This window comes from Manis javanica, chromosome 2 (genome assembly GCF_040802235.1).
Source record: "Manis javanica isolate MJ-LG chromosome 2, MJ_LKY, whole genome shotgun sequence".
Classification (NCBI taxonomy): domain Eukaryota; kingdom Metazoa; phylum Chordata; class Mammalia; order Pholidota; family Manidae; genus Manis; species Manis javanica.
Window position 1 is genome coordinate 112,084,974 of NC_133157.1, and position 20,315 is coordinate 112,105,288.

At 35.7% G+C, this 20,315-nt stretch overlaps 1 protein-coding gene across 3 annotated transcripts in view; it reads right to left on the minus strand.

Annotated features, from left to right (window-relative positions):
- Positions 1-20,315, minus strand: part of CUBN (cubilin) — a 267,651-nt gene that overhangs the window by 102,526 nt on the left and 144,810 nt on the right. For all 3 annotated transcript variants that reach the window (XR_012127986.1, XM_037001703.2, XM_073229128.1), the window contains exons 35-41: positions 19,309-19,437; positions 18,254-18,386; positions 10,700-10,905; positions 9,591-9,775; positions 7,702-7,894; positions 3,130-3,327; positions 461-607 (exon numbers count right to left, since the gene is read on the minus strand). Coding sequence is in view for 2 of the 3 variants with exons in the window: in XM_037001703.2 (XP_036857598.2) it covers positions 461-607; positions 3,130-3,327; positions 7,702-7,894; positions 9,591-9,775; positions 10,700-10,905; positions 18,254-18,386; positions 19,309-19,437 (1,191 nt within the window). In the remaining variant the exon portion in view is untranslated. The remainder of the gene's footprint in view (positions 1-460; positions 608-3,129; positions 3,328-7,701; positions 7,895-9,590; positions 9,776-10,699; positions 10,906-18,253; positions 18,387-19,308; positions 19,438-20,315) is intronic.

Genomic DNA, 20,315 nt, shown 5'->3' on the forward strand with positions numbered 1-20,315 from the left:
CTTTCTATATTACTCTTTTTTTTTATTACTTTTTTTTACTATATTACCTTTTATTACTATGTTATTTCCTAGGTTGAAGACAATCTGACTTATTTCTCCTTTGAAGTGTGTATAGATGTGAGCTGTCTTCTAGTTCCTACCCTTAACTAGGCTGAAAACTCGTTTTAAAGATTTCACTCTTGTGCCTTCTATGAACACGTCTCCTTGCGGGGAGATGCCTCACCCAGAGACCTGGAGACAGTGATCCTTTCGTACAACTTGACCAGTTGTTTTGGATCGGGACTCAGTACCTGACTTAAAGATAGCCACCCAGAGACTGGGCAGAGGCTCATGTGTCTGACTTACACCCTGTGTCCTAGCACGGAAAAATGGGCAGAGCATATCAGGAAGAGAGAAAGAGATGATGAGGTCAGATGAGATAAGATGAGATGATATTCATAAAAACGCATGAACGTATTACTCCTGTGAAAGGATGCGTTGAAGCCCGCTCTGGTTACACTGAAGTCTGAGGTGAACTGCATCAGCATGTACTCTCCACTGGACCGGATGGGCCCAGGGACCTCTCTGCCGCACAGAACTGCTAGCTGCGGGGCCATGCTATTGTCTCCTGTGACAAGGAAGGAAAGAGCAGTGTCAAAATACGATGTCTTAAGAACCTGCTCCAGCATTACTTGAGATCCAGCCAAAGCAACTCACACATTTGCAGGAGATAATGGGATCACCATTCCCAGGAGATAATGGGATCCCCAAATATAAGGTCACTTCAGGGCTGAATTAATTCTGGCTGCAGCTTGGAATGGTGCTGCCTGCCTGCTTCTTTATCCTTTTTGATAAACACTTGTTTGCTAGTTCCCACTGTATTTCTAAAAACTGGCCAACAGCTCTTCCTGGCACAACTCAAAATCAGAGCATGTGGGGCTGGGAAGTGATGGACCACCAGTGCCAACATTGTTAGAGACCCTTCTAAGCTGCTCTGATTGCTGAAGGTTAAGTATCCAAAAGAGAACAAAGATTGATTCTTCAGCTTCAGATCCTATACCAATGTTAAAAAAAAAGTTCATTTGTAAAGAGGTGTGCAACTTTCTTATGACCTTCCCCTCAGCTCCAGAGGGGTTTTGGTTATATTTTTTTCCTTACTTTTCACTAAAATAAGTGAAATACATGTTGTTGCTTATTCATTTTGCTATTAAAAGAACACATGTCTACGCGTGGACAATGAAAAAGGAGAGTTTCAGCCAGTGTGGGCTTCCAAGGGGAATGCAAAGGAGCGCTGGGTCACCTCGGGCCCCTTTTTCCTTTTCTTTCTCTCGGATATAAGTTTTCATCAAAGCAACTGCTTGGGTCAAAGCTAGGATGGACCAAAGGGGACTGTACAGATTTGGATTCCTTGGCTGAGAAATATGTTGTTTTTTCCCTGAGGCAGAGAATTAATACATTTTAAGCTTATAAAAATAAAAATAGTATATGAGACAGGAGGAAATTTGTCCTTTTAACACAATCAGCAAAATGAATCCTTTTGATGTTGGCCTTTCATTATTAAAAAGTACTCATTGTTAACTACTTTAGAAAACAAGTTATTTTTCTGTAATTACAAATGCAATAGCATAACTATAAAACAAGCTGCTTCAAAATGTATTCTTTGGAGGGTTTCTGACCTCTGGAAACTTCCGTATGTTTTACAATTCCAAAGTTCCCCTCTTAAACTCCTTTTGCACTTGTCTTCTTATTGTTATGCTACTTTGCTACACATTTCACCCCAAATTGGTTTTGTTGACTTATTCTCTATCTGTATCACAAACATTTGAAGTTTATTATATGTTGCTCTTTATTTTCTGCACATTTATTTCATCTCTCAGTGAAACTGGGTAGGGTCTATTGATTTTTATTTCTTTTCTAAACTTCACCTCAGACTGATGAAAAAAACAGTTATCCTAAATACTTATTGATCAACTAACTGATTAGTCAGTAGATAACCCAATAACCACAAGATGGTTTGTCGCCCCCACCCCAGTATCCATAATAAATACTGAGGTATTTCTAGAGCCTTCCACAAAATCAACATGTGGATGGTAGCAGGGATGAGCCCAATCTTTAAAGTGAGGGGCAGTCCAAAGACAGTTAAAAGTCGGGGCTAGCAGGTAGTTGGATGATTCTCTCTCTAATCTAAACTCCACAATTTGGAGATGTGGAACCCCAGGCCCCAAGACTACTTGTAGCTGGCATTTACTGAGCAACTGCTATTACCACTTCCAGTGCTTTACATATAATACCTGATTTTATCTTCACAATAACACTATTATGTAGGAATTACCATAATCCCCATTTTGTAGATAGGAAACAGTCTTGGAGAGGATGTATAACTTGCCATGGGACATAAAGTAAGAAGTCAACAAGGGTGTAGGCCTAAAGCCATGCTACTAAATGACTTCTCTAAGATAGTAAAGAAATTACATTCCAGATGTAGGAAGAGATAAAAGGATTACTGATTTTTGATGTAATGATTTTTCTTTTCTGCTTTCTTTTATTTATTTTTATTTTTTCACCTTTTCCTAGGCACAGTGCAGTTTCATGGAACCTCTTTTTGGAGGAATCTTTGGGATGCAAAATTTGTCAGTGCAGAGTCTGGAAACAATTGATTCAGATTTGAACCACGACAACCCTGTGAAATGAACAAGCAGGTGGAAAGTGGCTCAGCTCTGCTGGGAAGGCCGCAGCAGTGCCTACACTGGGACTGAGGGCCAATTTACTTGTTCACACTTGGTTCTTAAAACCATTGGTATAGTTTAAAAGATCTATCTCCAAGGCCTTTCAAAAAGAAAGCAGCACAATGGGGGAACTGAGACCACTATTTCCTACGTAAGCCAAAGGTAGTACTTTCCTGCAGAAATGTAATGCTATTCCTGACATAGGATGTGGATTATTTTGTTATAGGCATTTTAGTACTTTCCTTATATTCTTCAGAAATTGCAGCCAAATCTGGAATTTGATGCCTTCATTGACCATAGTATCTGTGAAATTACACCCCAAACAGATGAGGGTAGAAAGCAAGTATGATAATAATTGAATGTAACTAAATTTATGTCAGGATTGACACTTGGTAGTTTTTTATTTTATTTAAATGCTTCTCACCATCTCTTATCACAAGTCTGTCATAGTCACATGTTCTATGAGATTCTATGTCCAGAGAAAGGATGTTGAGTTCTACAGTAGAGTCTGGAGCCTGAATAAGCCACATACAGTCTTCCCTGTTATTGTAGTTTTCAGGCCAGCCTGGGGAGAAAAGGAAGACTGGCACATCTCCAGTCCTCAGGAACCCACCACAAGCACCTGTAGAATGAAGAGCAACAACTGAAATACCTCCAGTAGAAAAGAAACTTGCACATTCACTTTATAATTCTATGCTGAAATGAAACAACCGATTAAACAATGTTCTTAAAGAAACCTATAAATATTTTGTTAAGTCCACAGATAGCTGTGATTTCCATAATTTACTTTCTGTATAAGAAAAACACACCGTATTCTACTTTCACCATAATTTTGCCACACAACCATATGTTAATGAGTGCCTATTATTTGTCAAGCATGAAGTAAGTTCATGTAGAAGACCCTGTTATTATTATTATTATCAAGGCAGAACTCTGTTTCCTATATACTTTAATTGTCATGTTTTTAACAAAGCTATTCACCATGCAATTCTTATCTAGACAATTTTGAAATAAGTTTCAATTTGGTAAAATGAGACACTCAGAAAAGCACATAAGTTTATATTAACAATAGCTTTTCTCTACTTTTTATTCCATTTTTTCAAAATTAGTTATATTTATGTAAAATGAAACTTACTGTTTTAAAGTGTACGGTTCAGTAGTTTTTAGTGTATTCATAAAGTTCTGCAGCCTCCACTGCCATCTAAATTTTAGAACATTTAATCCCCCAAAAGAAACGAATTACCATTGATTCCCTATTCTCTACTCTACCAGTTCCTTTTCTTCCTTTCCCCTCAGGATAAACTCAATTGGCCTGTCTTCAAATTCAGATTCTTTCTTCTGCCTGCTCATATCAGCCATGGAGCTCCTCCAGTAAATTTCATTTCAGTTATTATATTTTTCAACTCTAGAATTTCTAGTTGGTTGGTTTTTTCTTTTAATACTCTTCCTATCACTTTTACTGATATTCTCTATGTGATAAGACATCATTCCCATACTTTCCTTGAATTCTTTAGACATGATTTCTTTTAGTTCTTTCTCATATTTATAATAGCTAATTTAAAGTCTTTATGAAGTAAGTTCAACAGCTTGGCTTCCTCCAAGACAGATTCTATTGATTGCTTCTTTTCCTTTGCATAGGCCATACTTTCCTATTTCTCTGTATGTTTCATAGCTTTTTGTTGAGAACTAGATATTCTAAGTAATATGGTGTGGCAACTCTGGAAATCAACCTCTCCCTCAAGGTTTGCTGCTATTGGTGTTTAATGGCTTTGAGCACTAGTTCTGTAATGTCTATATTCATTGTTACATAGTCATTGAAAGCTGTGTTCAGTTGAGTGAATGATAAACTAATGATTAGACAGATATTCCTTGAGTCATAAAGTGTCTCAGTCTTCCCAAGGACATGTATATGTGTGTGTGTGTGTGAGCACACATTGGATAAGCCTACGAGGCCATAGTAGCAGTTAACAACTCTGCCTTAATCTTCATTTCCTACTTGCACAGATCCTCAAGATCATATAGACATGAGAGATTAGGACCTTCTTGTTTTTTTCTTGGGCATGTGCACAGCCTTGCACATGTGTGTGGCTGTCTAGATTCCCAGAAATATGCCAGATGTTTTCAAAGCCCCCTATGGATATCTCATTCCCTAGTTTTTCCTTTTACAGTTTTGGTCAGCCCCTTGTTAGCTGTGACTGGTATCACTGCACATACAATTGAGATGTTAAACAATTGCCTCTTTTGGTTTTCATGAATACGAGATAGGGTTATTGGCACAGAGAAAGTTCTGAGTCAAGTCAAGTGAAGACAAGTGCCGAGAATGGAGCTTTTTTAGGAAACTTCTAGATGGGTAAAATAATGACAATTCTTTAGGAACAGGATATTTTCTGTAGCTCCAAATCTGTTCAACTCCTTCTAATGGCTGCTAGGCTGCTTGTTTTCACAACTACCATGTTTTCAAAACTACTGCTATTGCAAGGCTATTTCAAAGCTGGAGCAGAGGGAGAGACGGGAATAGGGAAAATTAAGATGTCAAAACATTTAGTGTTTTTACTGAGATGCAGTCCACATCCTTGGATAAACACTGTTTAGACTGTTGCTTTAATTTCTGTAGTTTTTAAAAGTTGATTTTGACCATTTTTTTTTGCCGATGGTCTCATTGTTTTTTTTTGCAGCAATGGATTTTCAGAGGTCCTTCCTTACTCCATTACTATGGAAGTTTATGACTCATACCAGTACATGTTTGAATCTTAACAGGGCCACTAGGAAGTGAATGTAAAATGTCATAGGACTTACTCCATTACTACATAGACTATAGAAGAACAAAAATAAAGACAAGTAAACACATTTTTCAAGTGGAAGATCTTAATATTACTGTCTTCATATGTTAAGATTTTCCTCTATGTGAAATATTTACCCTAGTTTTATAAAATGCAATTGCCACACTGTCTATCAACCATGAATGTTATTTGTCAAATATTCCAATTTTTCTTATTTCCAAACACACAGGAAAATTGTATTTCCTGATACTCTGTGGTTGAGTAAAGCCATTGGACTACTTTTGGCCAATGAATTATGAACAAAATGTGTCACTTTTAAGCTGAGCACTTTTAGACTGAGGTCCTCTTTCTTCCTGCCATGGTCCCATGTAATGTCCTAGACAGTGTCAGTTACAACAGCTTGGGTTATAGAGCGATAATGATGACAAAGTACCTAATTAAAATAAAAGAGATATGTAGCACTAACCAGAAAGAAAACTTGCTTTTTTCAGCCACTCACAGTTTGGAATTTTTGTTCCTGCAGCATAACTCCTCATGTTCTGACTGAAATATCAACTAAAGTTTTCATACTTGACATGTTTGATTTCCTTCAGATGACCCTAGTGTATATGGAGCTCAGTTTCCTTTGCTTGTTTTTTATCTTCCTGCACCACCTGCTTTGTTATTTAATAATTTAGGTACTATATTGTTATTCAACTGACATATGAATGCTTTATCTTTCCCAGCTACTTTTAAGCTCCTGGAAAATAGAGATTATATCTTGGTTTCTTTTCTTAGTCTCCTCAATATATCTGTAACAAATCTTCAATAAATATTTGTTGAATTAAATTAAATATATGTATTTGTAAGAAGTGCTGACCATATAATGCTCAATATATTAACATATTTTAAAATGTTAAGCTTTTTTAAACTTCATGAAATTTTCAAAATGTGATGTCATCATGCCATCTCGATAAGTAGTAAATTGTAAAAATTCCTTTACCTCCTTGTTTTCCCCTTTCTTTCTTAAGAAAATTGAGATTTATGATATTATATTGACTCATACTTTTAAATCATATAATTATACAACAAACATATAAGAAGGGAATTTGTATTTTTTTGAGTACTAAATTATAGTTGTTGATAAAATGTTTTGCACTCATAAGTGATTCTTTCTCTAACTTGACATTTGTAGACATAATAAAAAGCTTAACTCAAGTTTACTTACAAGAATCCAGAATTAAATGGATAGTTCTAAATTACATTTGGCAGTCTTCTGATGGTTCTCTGCTCTTAGGTAATAGATTAAAATTTTAAGGAAAGGATTCATATTTAATATTATGAAACCCTCTTCCATAAGGAAGGTAAAAACAACATCTCAGAACAGAATACTAAGGGGCATTAAAAAAATAAGTATGAATTACACCTTTATCAGTTATCTCTGTCAACACAAATTCCCAATAAATTAAGCAAATAGATGTCAGTCTTTTAGGGTCTGTTTTGTTTTGTCCTTTCAGAAGTTTGAATATTGAATATTCTTCACTGGGATCATATGATAATGTATCTTAATCAAGTATTCCAAGAGCTAAAAATATCCTCTAAGAAATGTCTGCCAAATCTCTTCTATGTCAATTCTGCAATTCATAGGAGCCATTAAAAGTTGTTTAAACAAATTTTCAAGGAAAAATACAGTTTCTTAAAACACTGCTTGTTGAGGGAATTAATGAGGATGTCTTTAAAAATAGTAAAATAAAAGTTTAAAAATTAGGCCGATTTTAACTTGAACATGAAGGTGTACAACCAGCTAAGGAGAAAATGAAGCTTTCTGAAGGCACATTTAAAATGAAATAGAAAAAACAGCTCCTTATGTCTACTAGTTGATCTTTAAAGAGTGTGTGTATGCATGCACACGGTATTCACAAATCATCAAGATTTTCAGACACCTCTAAAGCAGTCTCTAGAAATTTTAGGTAGACTATCTCATGAATATCAAACCCCTAATTAATGTGAAAAATATAATGGGAAACCAGCATCTTTTTAGAAACGAATGTACAATTTTTATAAAATGTGCTATTTATGAAATGAAAAGAACACCTGAATATAGGGTGGAAGAATTTGTTGCTGTTCTTATTTTTCCTACTCATTTGTGTATTTGGCTCCTTTTATGGCAGGACTCTTTGAAATATTGGTCTACCCGTATCACCTCTAAAAAGAATTTCACTTATTACCAAACACACCTGTAGCAATAGTAGGTAAAGGTCCAACAGAGACATTCATTACAAACCACTCCAGAAGGAATCCTTTTCCTGAGACTGAGGAGTCAGAAGAAAACTGCAATGTCAAAGAATTTCTAGTGGAGCTAAAGGATTTGGTCTCGGTGCCACAGTAAGTTCCAATTAAGAGGGAATGAATACCAGGCCCATCATAAATCTGTATGTAAGAAAAAGATAACAGAGCATTAACTTCAGGCAATTATCTCCATTTTTCTTCATAACAAAGAAAACTAAACCAATGCCTTATATTTTTATCATAATGGATAAAAACCATAAATGAGTGAATATTATATACCATTTTAAAAGATAGAGTATCATTAAACAAAATATGATTGCAAATAATATAAGGTATTTTAAAAGTATTTACATCTTTGCTGCAGAATTATACTGATAAACATGCTGTATGTAAAAAAGCTCATTATATGATTTACAGTAAAATTTGTGGATGGAAAGGAAGAATAAGGACAGTTAGTTGCTCACCAGCTCTTGTTGAATGTGTTTTGGAATCTCAAAGAGAGGAATTTGGAAGACAGGGATTAAAACACCAAGAAAGAGGAAAAGTTTAATGAGAGAAGCAGACAGGTATCCAGGAGGAATTCATACCTCCACAGAGGTAAAGCAGCAGCATGAATGACAACAAAAGAATCACAGCTTGCAAAGGCTCAGCACACATTCAGAGCACTCCGTAAATGTTTTTCATTTGGTTTACAATGTTCAATTACCTATTTAGAGACATATTTTGTGATAGTTTCCAAACACACAGTGGGAGCACATTTTTTTTCTGTACATATGGGCAGATGCTTTTCAACCACATTTCCTATCCATCGCTCCATTTTCTCGTAAACAATTTGGAACAAATTCATTGTAATTGTTATTATAAATTTCTCTAGTTATACTACATAAGCTCAGCTTTTCAAATTATGTAATAATTATTTCCATACATCTATCATGTACTGAGTTCTACACGAGTCATTGTGAACCTAAGATGAGTAAGATGAAATCGTGTCTTCAAGAATCTGAAGTAAAATAGTCAAATTCAATTCATAGCAACAGTGTAGAAGGATGGTTGCCAGGAGGTGGAAGAAGAAGGAAATGGGGAGATCTTGGTTAAATGTAAAAAGTTTCAGTTATCTACAATGAATAATTCTGTAGCTCAAATGTACAGAAATGTGACTATAGTTAACAATTTGGTCTGTATAATACACTTTATATTTGCTAAGAGGGTATATCTTAAGTATTCTAACCACACCAAAAAAAAAAAACAATAACAAAAAAAACCCTAACAAACCTCCAAATCTGAAATGATAACCATGTTAGGTGATGGATATGTTAATTAGCTTGATTTGGTGATTATTTCACAATTTATACATATATCAAAATATATCTTAAGTATCTACAGTATTTATTTGTCAAATATACCTCAATAAAATTGGGAAAAAAAGTGTTTCTGGAATTGATACAGTAACTAATATCTGGATAACAATGATCTCCATAATTTTTATATTTAGTTATTTCTAAATGATCCTTCAACTTTTTAACACTCAAAGATAAGAATAAACAGGAAAATGGGACATAACTTGGAATACATACTTAGTATCTACATACATGCTTACACAAAGCCCAACAGGCAAATTACAATAATGTCAAAAAAAAAAGCGCTTAGATGCATAATTGAAGATAATAAATATAATACTGGAATTACATTTTTATAGGTAATCCAGAAGGGGTAATCATGATTTATGGCAGGCCATCCCATATGATTTGCAAATGCTTGAAGATAAATGAACTTGGGTTTATTTTTGCAAAGAGCAATTCACTAAAATACATAACATTGACTGCATTTAGAAACTCACCCTTAACTTGTCATAATAGCAGTTATGTGTTGCTTCAATGTCCATCTCCAAGATTCTACCATGGATAACTTGAGACTCGTTCACATTTACTATCCACTGGTAATTGGAGTTGTGGGGGTAATTACTAGGCCATAAGGGAGAGGCAACTTTCCCATGAGTTCCTACAATATTATCATTGCCAAATACTAGGAGGGAAAACAGAGTAGTAAATCAGACCTACTTAGAACAGCTCTTTAGTCAAATGAAAGAAACAAAAGGCAAGGCATGTTGAAAAGGATGGACTTTTAATTGACTGCAATTTCATTCTGAACACTGAAAGAAATACTGCTTCCCTTTTGATTTCTGTATTGTCTATTAATTCCTTGGGAAAGGGTGATTTTGTGAATGGAATTCCATCTCCTTAGAAGATTGCATGGTGTGAAAAGAGGCAGATAACTTCCCATGTGAAAAGGGGTTCCCAGACCCCAGGCGAAGTAGAGACATGGAAAGGGAGATTACCAGGCCCATTCTCTAATTTGGGTTTACCTATTTTACTTTGTTTTACAAAAGGATGGAACATTTTTTTATAAGACAAACTCACATTCTGGAACCACATATAGAATTGCTAATTATGGAAAAGTTGAGTTTGATAATAAATGTGATAATATTTCACATTTTATCCTTTTAGAAGAATATTCTATTGTCATACTGAGTATTTAAGTCAATCCTCAAGTAAAACTGAATGTTTTAAATTTAAAGAATGTGGAGTTTATGTGATCAAATGAAACACATTTGACATAAATATGTCAAGCCTGAACTATAATACATTAGAAGACTCCTTAGCAAAATATCACAAAAAAATGTTTAATTTAACATTAGGTAGAAACTAGAGCTTAAGAAGAATATTAGAGGAATTGAGAATGCTCTCCCTGGTTCTTAATGAACCATTCATATATAATTTAGATTTTCTAATACATTTCATAATCAAGTAATTCCACAAAGACAATAAATACAGGATAATAATGTGGAATTCAGGATTACTCTTGCTCAATGCATCAGTGAAAAATCATTATCCTTTCTACTTTCTAGGACACATTTTGGAAGACATCCTTAGAATAGAAGCAACTCACTGTTAGTAAATATGGCCTGGAAGCCTGTACTACTGCCTGAGCCATCTGAGACAAATTGGATCCACAGGACATGCCCAACAATGGATGAATAATTGAGGGGGAGGACATTTCCACAGTATCGTCCCACCAAGTGACCAGTAGCATTTCCTTCCCGGATCTCCACAAAATCTCCACTACAGTCCTGAGAATCCTCCAACTGGAAAGTTCTGATTTGAGAAAAAAAGTTTAGGTGATTAGATTGGTAGAATAAACTTTCATATATTTTCCTGAATCACATACTAGGTTAACCTGTTCACTTTTTAAAAACTTTCTTTAAATTTAATCACAATTATCTTTAGCTAACTCCTTCACTTAAATTTGGTGAAATGCTTTTTCAAGAGCTACAAAGACAATTAATACACTACCTTCAAGGAGGTTTATTTCTAGGGGGAGAAATTAGACAAAAATACAGAAAAAAATACATTATAAGTCAGGATATCATAAGTGCTATCAGAGCTATAAAGTGGTATCAAATTTTGGGGCAGAGGTATCACATCTGATTGTGAGGTTTAGCAATAGCTTAATGGAGAGATTTTTTTGAGATGTAAATGTAAACAGCTGGATTTAAGGTACAGAAATGGTGGGCAGGGAGTTGCATGTCAATAAAAGCACATATGCATTAAATGGTGGAATATATTTAGAAATCTGTGAGATCTCTAGTATGGTTAGAACATTGAGTATCTTTAAAAAAATATTAGGAGACATAGCTGGAGCACTATGATGGGCTAACTTTGGCAGAGCTTATATGCCAATCAAAGGCATCTATACTTAATTTCTGGAAAGGTAGGAAACATATGGGATTGGTAATAATACAGCTAGTGTTTGGAAATGTGGCCTATTCAACTTATATTATATTCTGCAATTATGATGACAAGGGGAAAATGAAAGATAGAAAATTATATCTACCTCATGATTGTCATTAGTAACATATATAAAGAGTCTGGAATACAGAGGTGCTAAATGGATGCATTTAAAGCTTGGCATTAATCCTTAAAAAACTTGGATATATCAAGATACTATGGTACTGGTGCAAGGGTAGACAGATGAATGGAATGGAAGAGAAAGCCTAGAAAAGGATCCACAAATATACAGCCCACACAACCCAATCCACAGTGCCCACATATTTGATGGGGAAAATAAAGTCATTTTAACAAGTGGTACTGCAATTACTGGATATCCTTGTGAAGGGGGGGAAAAAAAGAAAGATAAAAACCACTTCAATTGCTGCCTCCATACACAAAAACTAATTTAAGATTCCTCATATATGTATACATAAAAGCTGGAGCCATAAAGCTCCTAGAAGAAAGAATATTTTTACAACCTTAGGATAGGCAAATATTTCTTTGATAGAATGCAAAAGGCATTTCCATAAGATTAAAAAAGTAATAACTTCAACTTCATCAAAAATAAAAATTTATCATTAGAGACATGAATAAGAAAATGAATAGGCAAGTCAGACTGCACAGAGGTTGGGGTGGGCAGAGTATTGTGAAAGAGAGGAAATCATAAACACAGGAGTAGTCTAAAGACAGGATAAAAATAAGTTCAATGGCATGTCACAGAAGGGAAGAAAAAATGAAGGGCAGCATGATGAAAGTGATGAGCAATGATAAATGATTCAAATATCCAGGACTAGGAACAGGCTATAGGATTTGTTACTAAAAATAAGTTAGTAACTTTCAAAGAAGTAGTTTAAGAGAGTCTGCTATAGAATCCTTTCTCAAACATACTAAGGAGTAAATTAGATGATGTTTGTGATTTCCACAAGACAGTGAATTACAATAACAAAACAATAACAGTCATTCTATAATATCCAACAATTCGAATTTACAAATTCTCTACAGTTATTCTTTTCATGTGCCCATTAACATGTGTAAAATGTATCAATATAGTTGGATACAAATTAAGCTTCAGGAAATATTAAAACTATTAAAAGCCCTGTTTTCTGACCATTATAGAATGAAATTAGAATCTGATAGATCCTAGAATTGATCATCAGCTCATTATATGCTACTTAGTTGTTTAGACTATGTTTAGTACTGAATGAGAGTGAAAACATTATGTACTAAAACTTATGGAATGTAGTCAAAGCAATACTTAGAGGGAAATTTATATCCTTAAGTGCTTATAGTAGAAAAGAACAAATATTAAGATAAATGAACTAGATGTCTGATTCTAGAAGTTAAAAAACACATAGGAAAAAAACACACAAAGTGGAAGAAACAAGAACACAACATAAGAAATTAATGAAACAGAAATGTAGAGAGTTCTATAAAAAATAAAAAAATAAAAAGCTACTTCTTTGTCAATACTGATAAAGTGTAAACCTTCAAGAAGACTGATTAATAATAAAAGAAAAGCTTAAACGAGCCGGTAATAAGAAAAGACATAATTAAAGATATATTAAAAATGTTTAATTACAATGAAATTTATTAACAACCCTATGCCAATAAATTTAAACTCTTAGTTTTCTATAAAAATACAGTATCACAACTAGTTGAAGAAAATATGAAAACCCTAAAAGGACCATTAAATAAATACAAATCAGTATTAAAAATTGCCCACAGACAAAGCAAAACAAAAATCTGAGGCCAGATGATTTTATAGGGAAACTTAACCAAAGCTCCAATAAATTAGCTCTGCACCCCCATCTTGTGGAAACCGTAAGAAAAAAAAGAAAAAAGGGGACAGTCTCCAACTTACTTAAAGCGAATCAAGGGAAGTCAAAGAAAGAAAAAACTTAGGTCAATCCCACTTAACAATATGATGAAAAATCCTACATAAAATATTAGCAAAATGAATCCCTCAATTTGTAAAAATATGTAAATCTAATGAAGTTGGAGAAGATCTAGTAGAAAATTCAGCACACACACACACACAAACACACAGACTGAAAGAGAAAAATAAATGCAAAATATATTAAGGGAGAATCAATAACAATTGCAGAACAGTATTTTATGAAACTCCCTTTCATTATAAAAACCCTTAGAAAATTAGGACTAGAAGGATATTTTCTTAGTTGAATAAGAAATGTCTACCAAAAACCTATACCAAATATACTGAGAGGTAAAAACTTTACAGCATTCCCTTTGAATCAGAAGCAACACAAAGAAGCCTGCTCTCAACACTTTGCTCCACATTATACTGAAGGGATTTCTAGGGCAATAAGACAAGGAAAAGGGAGAAAAGGTTGTAAGAATCAATACCGAGGAGTGCTTGCTCACTGATGAATATTCACTGGGTGCCTTAGCGTGTCTTGTAGTCTTCTATAGACACAACAGTAGCCAAGAGAGACAAAATTTTTTGTCATTCTAGAGAATACAATAGTTGTTAGCTATTATACAAAAAATCAATAAGGTTTCCTTATGCCAGAAACAAAAATTTAGGAACTGTATCTTAATCAACATTGATTCAACAAATATTTTTTACTCTCTGCTGTATTCCTAGACACTGTCATGTGGATTAGGGATGGGTGAAATAGACAATGTTCCTTCCTTTAGTGAGCTGATGCTCACGAAGGAGAGGTGGATAATAAAAAAATAAGTAGCATATAATGAGGTGATGATCAATTCTAGGAGAGAAACATAAATTAAGGAGATGTTATTTTAGGTAAGGTGGCCAGATTACATCTGCAATTTTTTAAGTGTATGACACTTTCAATAGCAATTATAACAAAAATACCTAGATATAAGTATTCCTTTATGGAAAGAAATATGAAATTTTAGCTGACATAAAAGATTGAAATAAATGCAGAAATATTCCAAGTTCAAGAATATAAAGAGTCAATAAAGATTCTTCTAAAATTAATGTATAAATTCAATGTGATTCCAGTCCAAACAGTAAGTGTGATTCCTTTTATGTAAAATGTAAGAGAAAGCAGTGTACATACACACACACACATATGTATGTATGTGTATAGTATAAAAATATGTATGGAAGTGAAACACATACAATTCAAAATACAGGTTACCTCTGTGATGAGAGAGTAAGGGAGACTTTTGCTGCCCCATAACATTTTATTTATTTAAAATTAATTTTTAAAGAAAAAAGTAATTTAATAGTTAAAAGAAAAGTAGAGGAATTATGTGCAAACTATTCTTCTTTCAGAAGTAGTTGGAGGGTATTTTTGTTGAAGAGAGGAAGGATAAAGAGAAGAAAAAAGAAAAATCTAGTAAGACTACAGAGAAGAAACTGTCAGGAAGGAAAAAAAATGTCCTGAGAATTGAAAATTCACTTCTCTGTTCTGTGTATCTGTCAGTCAATGTTCAATACTATCTGTTGCAAGATTTCACATGATGGTGATAAGAGCTCCCTGGGGCTCTGTCTCAGCAACTGGATGAGAATGCTTAAGGTAGAGAGACAAGCAGCCTGGAGGCTCTGGGCACCTTGAGCGCCAGTAAGGACCAATGTGTCAGGCGCACCTCTGCCCCATCACTGCCAGCCAGAGCACTGGAGCAAACAGGTCAGATCTGCTCTACCACTGGCTTCTCAAGCTATGTATCAGCACTGGTAGGTCTCTAGCCAGACCAACAGTGAGTCCATGGCTCTCAAATCCCTCAAGCTGAGTTACTAAAATATAGATCATCTGGATCTAGATCCTAGGCATAGTTTTAGCAGCAAGCTATGGTCAATAACTGAGTAGAAGAAGAAATCAGGAAAAATCCGCATCAGGCTAAGTAAACCACCCATTTGTCACCCCCATGTCTTCATTGACAAATTAACTCTTCATAACAAAAATTTGTATCTGCAATAATTTTTGGCAAAGAATTGTTCTGAACCCATTTTTAGGGTAGCTGCCAAGTTTGGCACTTAAATTCAGGCTGTTTTATCATCTGCAATATTACCAACAACATGAAATACATGATACCAGTATCACTCAAGAGCTTATTTGAAATTAAGAATCAGGGCCCTCCAACCAACTGAATCAGAATGTGGATTTTAGCAAGATCCCAAGTGATCAGTATGCACACTAAAGTTTAGTCCAATGGTCCAGAAGATTATGAAGTGCTGGTCTTTGCTGTTTTGGTAGCAGACTGACATAACCCAGTGCCAAATGGCAGAAAAAGCATTTTATTAGAAATGGCAGGATGACACCAAAGCAATTGAACTGAACTTTTTAAAAAGCTTATTTTTCTTGGAAGTCTTTGTTTTACGCCAGTACATTTTATAAGAAACCCACCCTCTTTCCAAATACTCTGGCTAAGTAAAAATATGAGGTGGAACAAAAATAGCAAAATCCCTGTTTCTCATTCTTTTATTTTGATTTTTAAACCAAGATCAATCACTTTATAAAAGCACTCTGTGAACATAAAATATATTTTCTGTTAATCCCTTTAAATATGTTTTACAAAAAAATCCTTTTTAGTTTTCGTTTCTCCCCTCCTTTTTGTTGCAGATTCAACTATTTCTCCAGTTTTCCTCCCTACTCAATTTCACTACAGTGTCTACAGTCTGAACCCCATGTTTTAGAACTTGCTGCATTCCACATGCTTCTCACACACCCCAGGGGAAGTTTTCCAAGCCCCCATCTGGAAACAGTTTAGGCCAGGGCAGAAATAACTTACAGGCCTTGCCATAAAGCCCTTATTATCATCTACACAAAGAGGAACATCTTGCGTTCTATGAAATTTATTTTAAAAATAAAACTCAAACAAGAAACACAAAATAACCAAAATTAACTTCTTATGGACAAGAAAGAAAAAGCTGAGTTATTAAGATTTGTCTATATAATAATTAGGATTTAGTGTCCATTAAGAAGTAAAATGGATGAAACTTGCTTTTTGTGTTTATCTTCCATCTACTAGAAGAACAGCCCAGTGTCCATCCATTTGGATTTCACTGTGAACTACCATACATGATACTTTAGAACTGGCAGAATGCGACTTTAACATCCACTGAACCTCTGCTAGGCAGCAGCACTGGCATATATTTTCAATGTGACATCTTTGACCCCCCCAATGGTGGCCCCATATGTATATTATTATACTTTACAGAGGAAATGAATCCCTTTAGGTTTTAAATAACTTCTTGGCATTATTAATAATTCATCAGAAAATGGGATTTTGTCTGTCTTCTAATTCTCAGTAACTCACTCAGTTCCTGGCACCACTGAACATCAGATTGGTCAACTGTGTCAAATCAAGAGGGAAAAAACCAAAAAAGAAGACCTTTCATTTTGCACTTATGAGGCCTACTAAACCATGTGAAGGACTTAAGATTTTATCATAAGGGCAATGTTCATGTTCTATTCATCATTATATATAAAGCATTTAGCATGGGATTAACATGTGCCAACTAAAAATGATAGAGAGATTCTTTCCCATACAGAACTTTGAGCTTTTAGTAAAAGCAAAGCAAACAAAAATGTTTTTCCCTTAAACTTGCAATGCCTTCCACGCACGCAGAGGGTGAATTCGTTTTAATACGATACCCTTGTACCCTGAAGAGGCTTTGCCTGGTTGATGGACTGAAAGAAAGAAACCTGAGATGTCTGAATGTGGTCCACAAATAGGACTGTTCTCTCATTTTTAAAAATCTGTTCTTGGTACACAGAATGGCTTGTCTAGGGGAAGGAGCAGACTTTTTAAAATAAACAGGCAGTGTCCTCAAAACAATCTTCTTCTCCCAACAGTGAGTTACTTACTATATTCTCTTTAAAAACAGAATTAGCAATCCCAGCCAAAGTCCAATAATATGTCATGTAGTATAATAAACACTTTTCATTCAAATGGCAATTTAAATAGTAAAGTACTATTGTTTAACATTTGTTAAGCATCTGTTACCAGTGTGGCATGTCACAGATACCTCTTGACTGATGGATTTAAAGTCTCATTTCACTTATCATGTGCTTTTCACTATCTAGTTCTAGAAAATACATTATTGATGTTTAATTTAATCTAACACCACTCAGAACATGGTGGGATCTTACAGTTAATTCCATATCCATAGTCCATATTCAGGAAGTCTTAAACAGTTCAATGAGAAGCATGGGAAAAATTTTACAAACCAGTCACTAAGTTCCAGAAAGCTTCTAAAATCATTCTTCTGAGTAGAAGGTGATGTGGATTGGGGTGGGAGTAATACATGCCAACTGTCTGCCTAGCATGCAGTAGGTATATGAGTAAATAAGGCTTACTTGAGTGTGCATTACTGCAGGAAGAAAGAATGTTAGTGGTTCTCTGGAAGAATCTAAATGTTCCTAATTCCAAAAATGGCAAAATTACTGTTTTATGAAAATGAACACTCCACAAATTAATGCACCAAGAACTCATTCGTATTTCTGATAATGTTAGGCAGGACTCTAGAACCATTCTCAAAAGACAGTTTTAATGCTATTTATAACCCAAATGATGACTAAAACAGGAAATCTGGAAACAGATTTCCTAAAGTCCCCAGTGAATTCTCTAACAGTTGCTGGGACACACATGCTGTTCGCTGCCCATCCTGTTAGTCTAACAGGGCTTCCTTCCTGCAGGTTCATTCGCACTGAAACAATACACCACAAAAGAGATTTACATAAAAGACAGCTGGAGCTGGTTGCCAGGGGAACTGACAATATTCCAGACACATTCCACATTAGAGGGATAAACTTCTGGGTAGCCGGGGCTGTTGAAGATGCCTTCCGCCATGTGGAAGGTTCCACCACAAGCTGGAAGAAAAGAGAGACAAAGTGAGCGTCAGAGCAGTGATGGAATGCAGGCACCAGAAGGAAAGGAGAAGGACCACCAGGGAGCTGTGAGCAGCGTCCTACCTGTGGTAGATCAGAAGGAATCTCTTTTCTTTTGCCTTTTCCCCCAGTGAACTGTGAACTACAACTTTCCATAATAAAAGACTTGTTCTAATATTTTAGGATTTAGCACTCAGTATTTCTGACCAGGATAATTTTCAACACAGGCCTAGAATAGAAAGCAGTATTCTAGCTTCTCCCCCAAGAGAACACTGAAACACACACACAAATCTAGGTGTCCTTGGGCTTTTCACGGCAGAGAGCAAGGAGGCTGACAACTAACGAACAGCACTGTCCTGGCTAAGACACCCAGTCCTAGGGGGCCCTCCTCCCCCTCCTCACATGCCGCCACATGTCCGGCTGGACTGACGACCCCGGACCGGCCTGAGCCCAGCTGTGATGCCAGGGAGACTGGAGGGCAGTAGCTGCCTGTCCATCCGTCCGTAAGAGGTGCAATCGCACACTGTCAGGGGCGGCCCTAACAAACATGCCTCTTTTGTTCTGTTCAAGAAGAACACCATCACAGGGACAAGTAAGTCATCTAAGATCATTCCAACCAGTGCTCCCACTTCCAGAGTTCACTGTAACAGCATTACTTAAAAATAGCCAAGGGATAGAAACACCCAAACTGTCTGTCAGCAGATGGATGCATAGAGCTGTGGCACAGAGCTACTACTGTTAGAACCTACAGCTGGTATGGTAACTAATTTGGAAGAAGGTCAGTTAGCCATCAAGGTGATTTCAGGAAACTGGCTTCCAACTCTAAAGGCAGAAGGAGTCCAAAATAACAAACCCAGGATTTCTACCACTGTACCTAGTAACACCACCGGCTATCATGTCTTACCTGATGATGATGCGGCATATACAGCATGGAAGCCGTCAGAAGTAACACTAGTGTCAGCGAAGAACCTCAGCGTCAGAGCAGTGCTGAAGGATGTGATCGGGTGGGGCAGGGAGGTGCCACAGTAGCGGCCTGTGTAACGACGGTGAAACAAGGAGGATGAGTGACGGCCGGGCAGAGGCCCTTGCCCCTGGTAAACGTGCACTCACGGGAATCACAGCGACCAAGGCAGAGACGGAATCACCATTTGGAGAACCATTTAAATCAAGGTTGGTGTTTAAGACCATACCCAAGAGTTAAAAATAAACATAGGAGAGATGATTCATAAATAAATGCTATGATAATCTAATAATGAAAAGATAATGATAAGTGATAAAGATCATTAGGGGGAGATAAAAAACGTGATGACCTGGCTCCAAATGTCACCAATGTTAGCATCTTTGGCATAGAGAGATCTGCACAAATAAAGGCACCAATATCTAAATACAACATATTATAGCCGAGAAAGTCTGGATGCTGAAGCCAAAAGAACTGGATTTAACTCCCCGCTCTGCTATTTACTAGCTACATGACCTAAGACAAGTTACTAAATTTCTCTGCGCTTCAGTTTTCTCACTTGAGAAATGAGAATATTGATAATAATGAAACTTATATCATAGATATATGGTATGAGGATTAACTGAGTTACTACTTACAAAGTTCTTAGGAGAGTGCTAAATAATATGTCCTCCAAATGCTTATATATATACCAAATGCTTATATATATACAAAGAGAGAGAGAGAGAGAGAGAGAGATAAAAATCACTAGCAATATGATCAGAGTGCACACAAAACAGTATTCACTGATTTTCCAGTAATATCTCAGCCACTGTTCTAAGTCCTGGGGATAAAGCAATGAGAGAATCAAAGTTCCTTGCTTGAGGACATTTCAGAAACTAGATAGCAGCAATCTTTAATTTTAGTAGGATACCTTACAAACAGAGTTCCCGGTTATTTATTTATTATTTTTT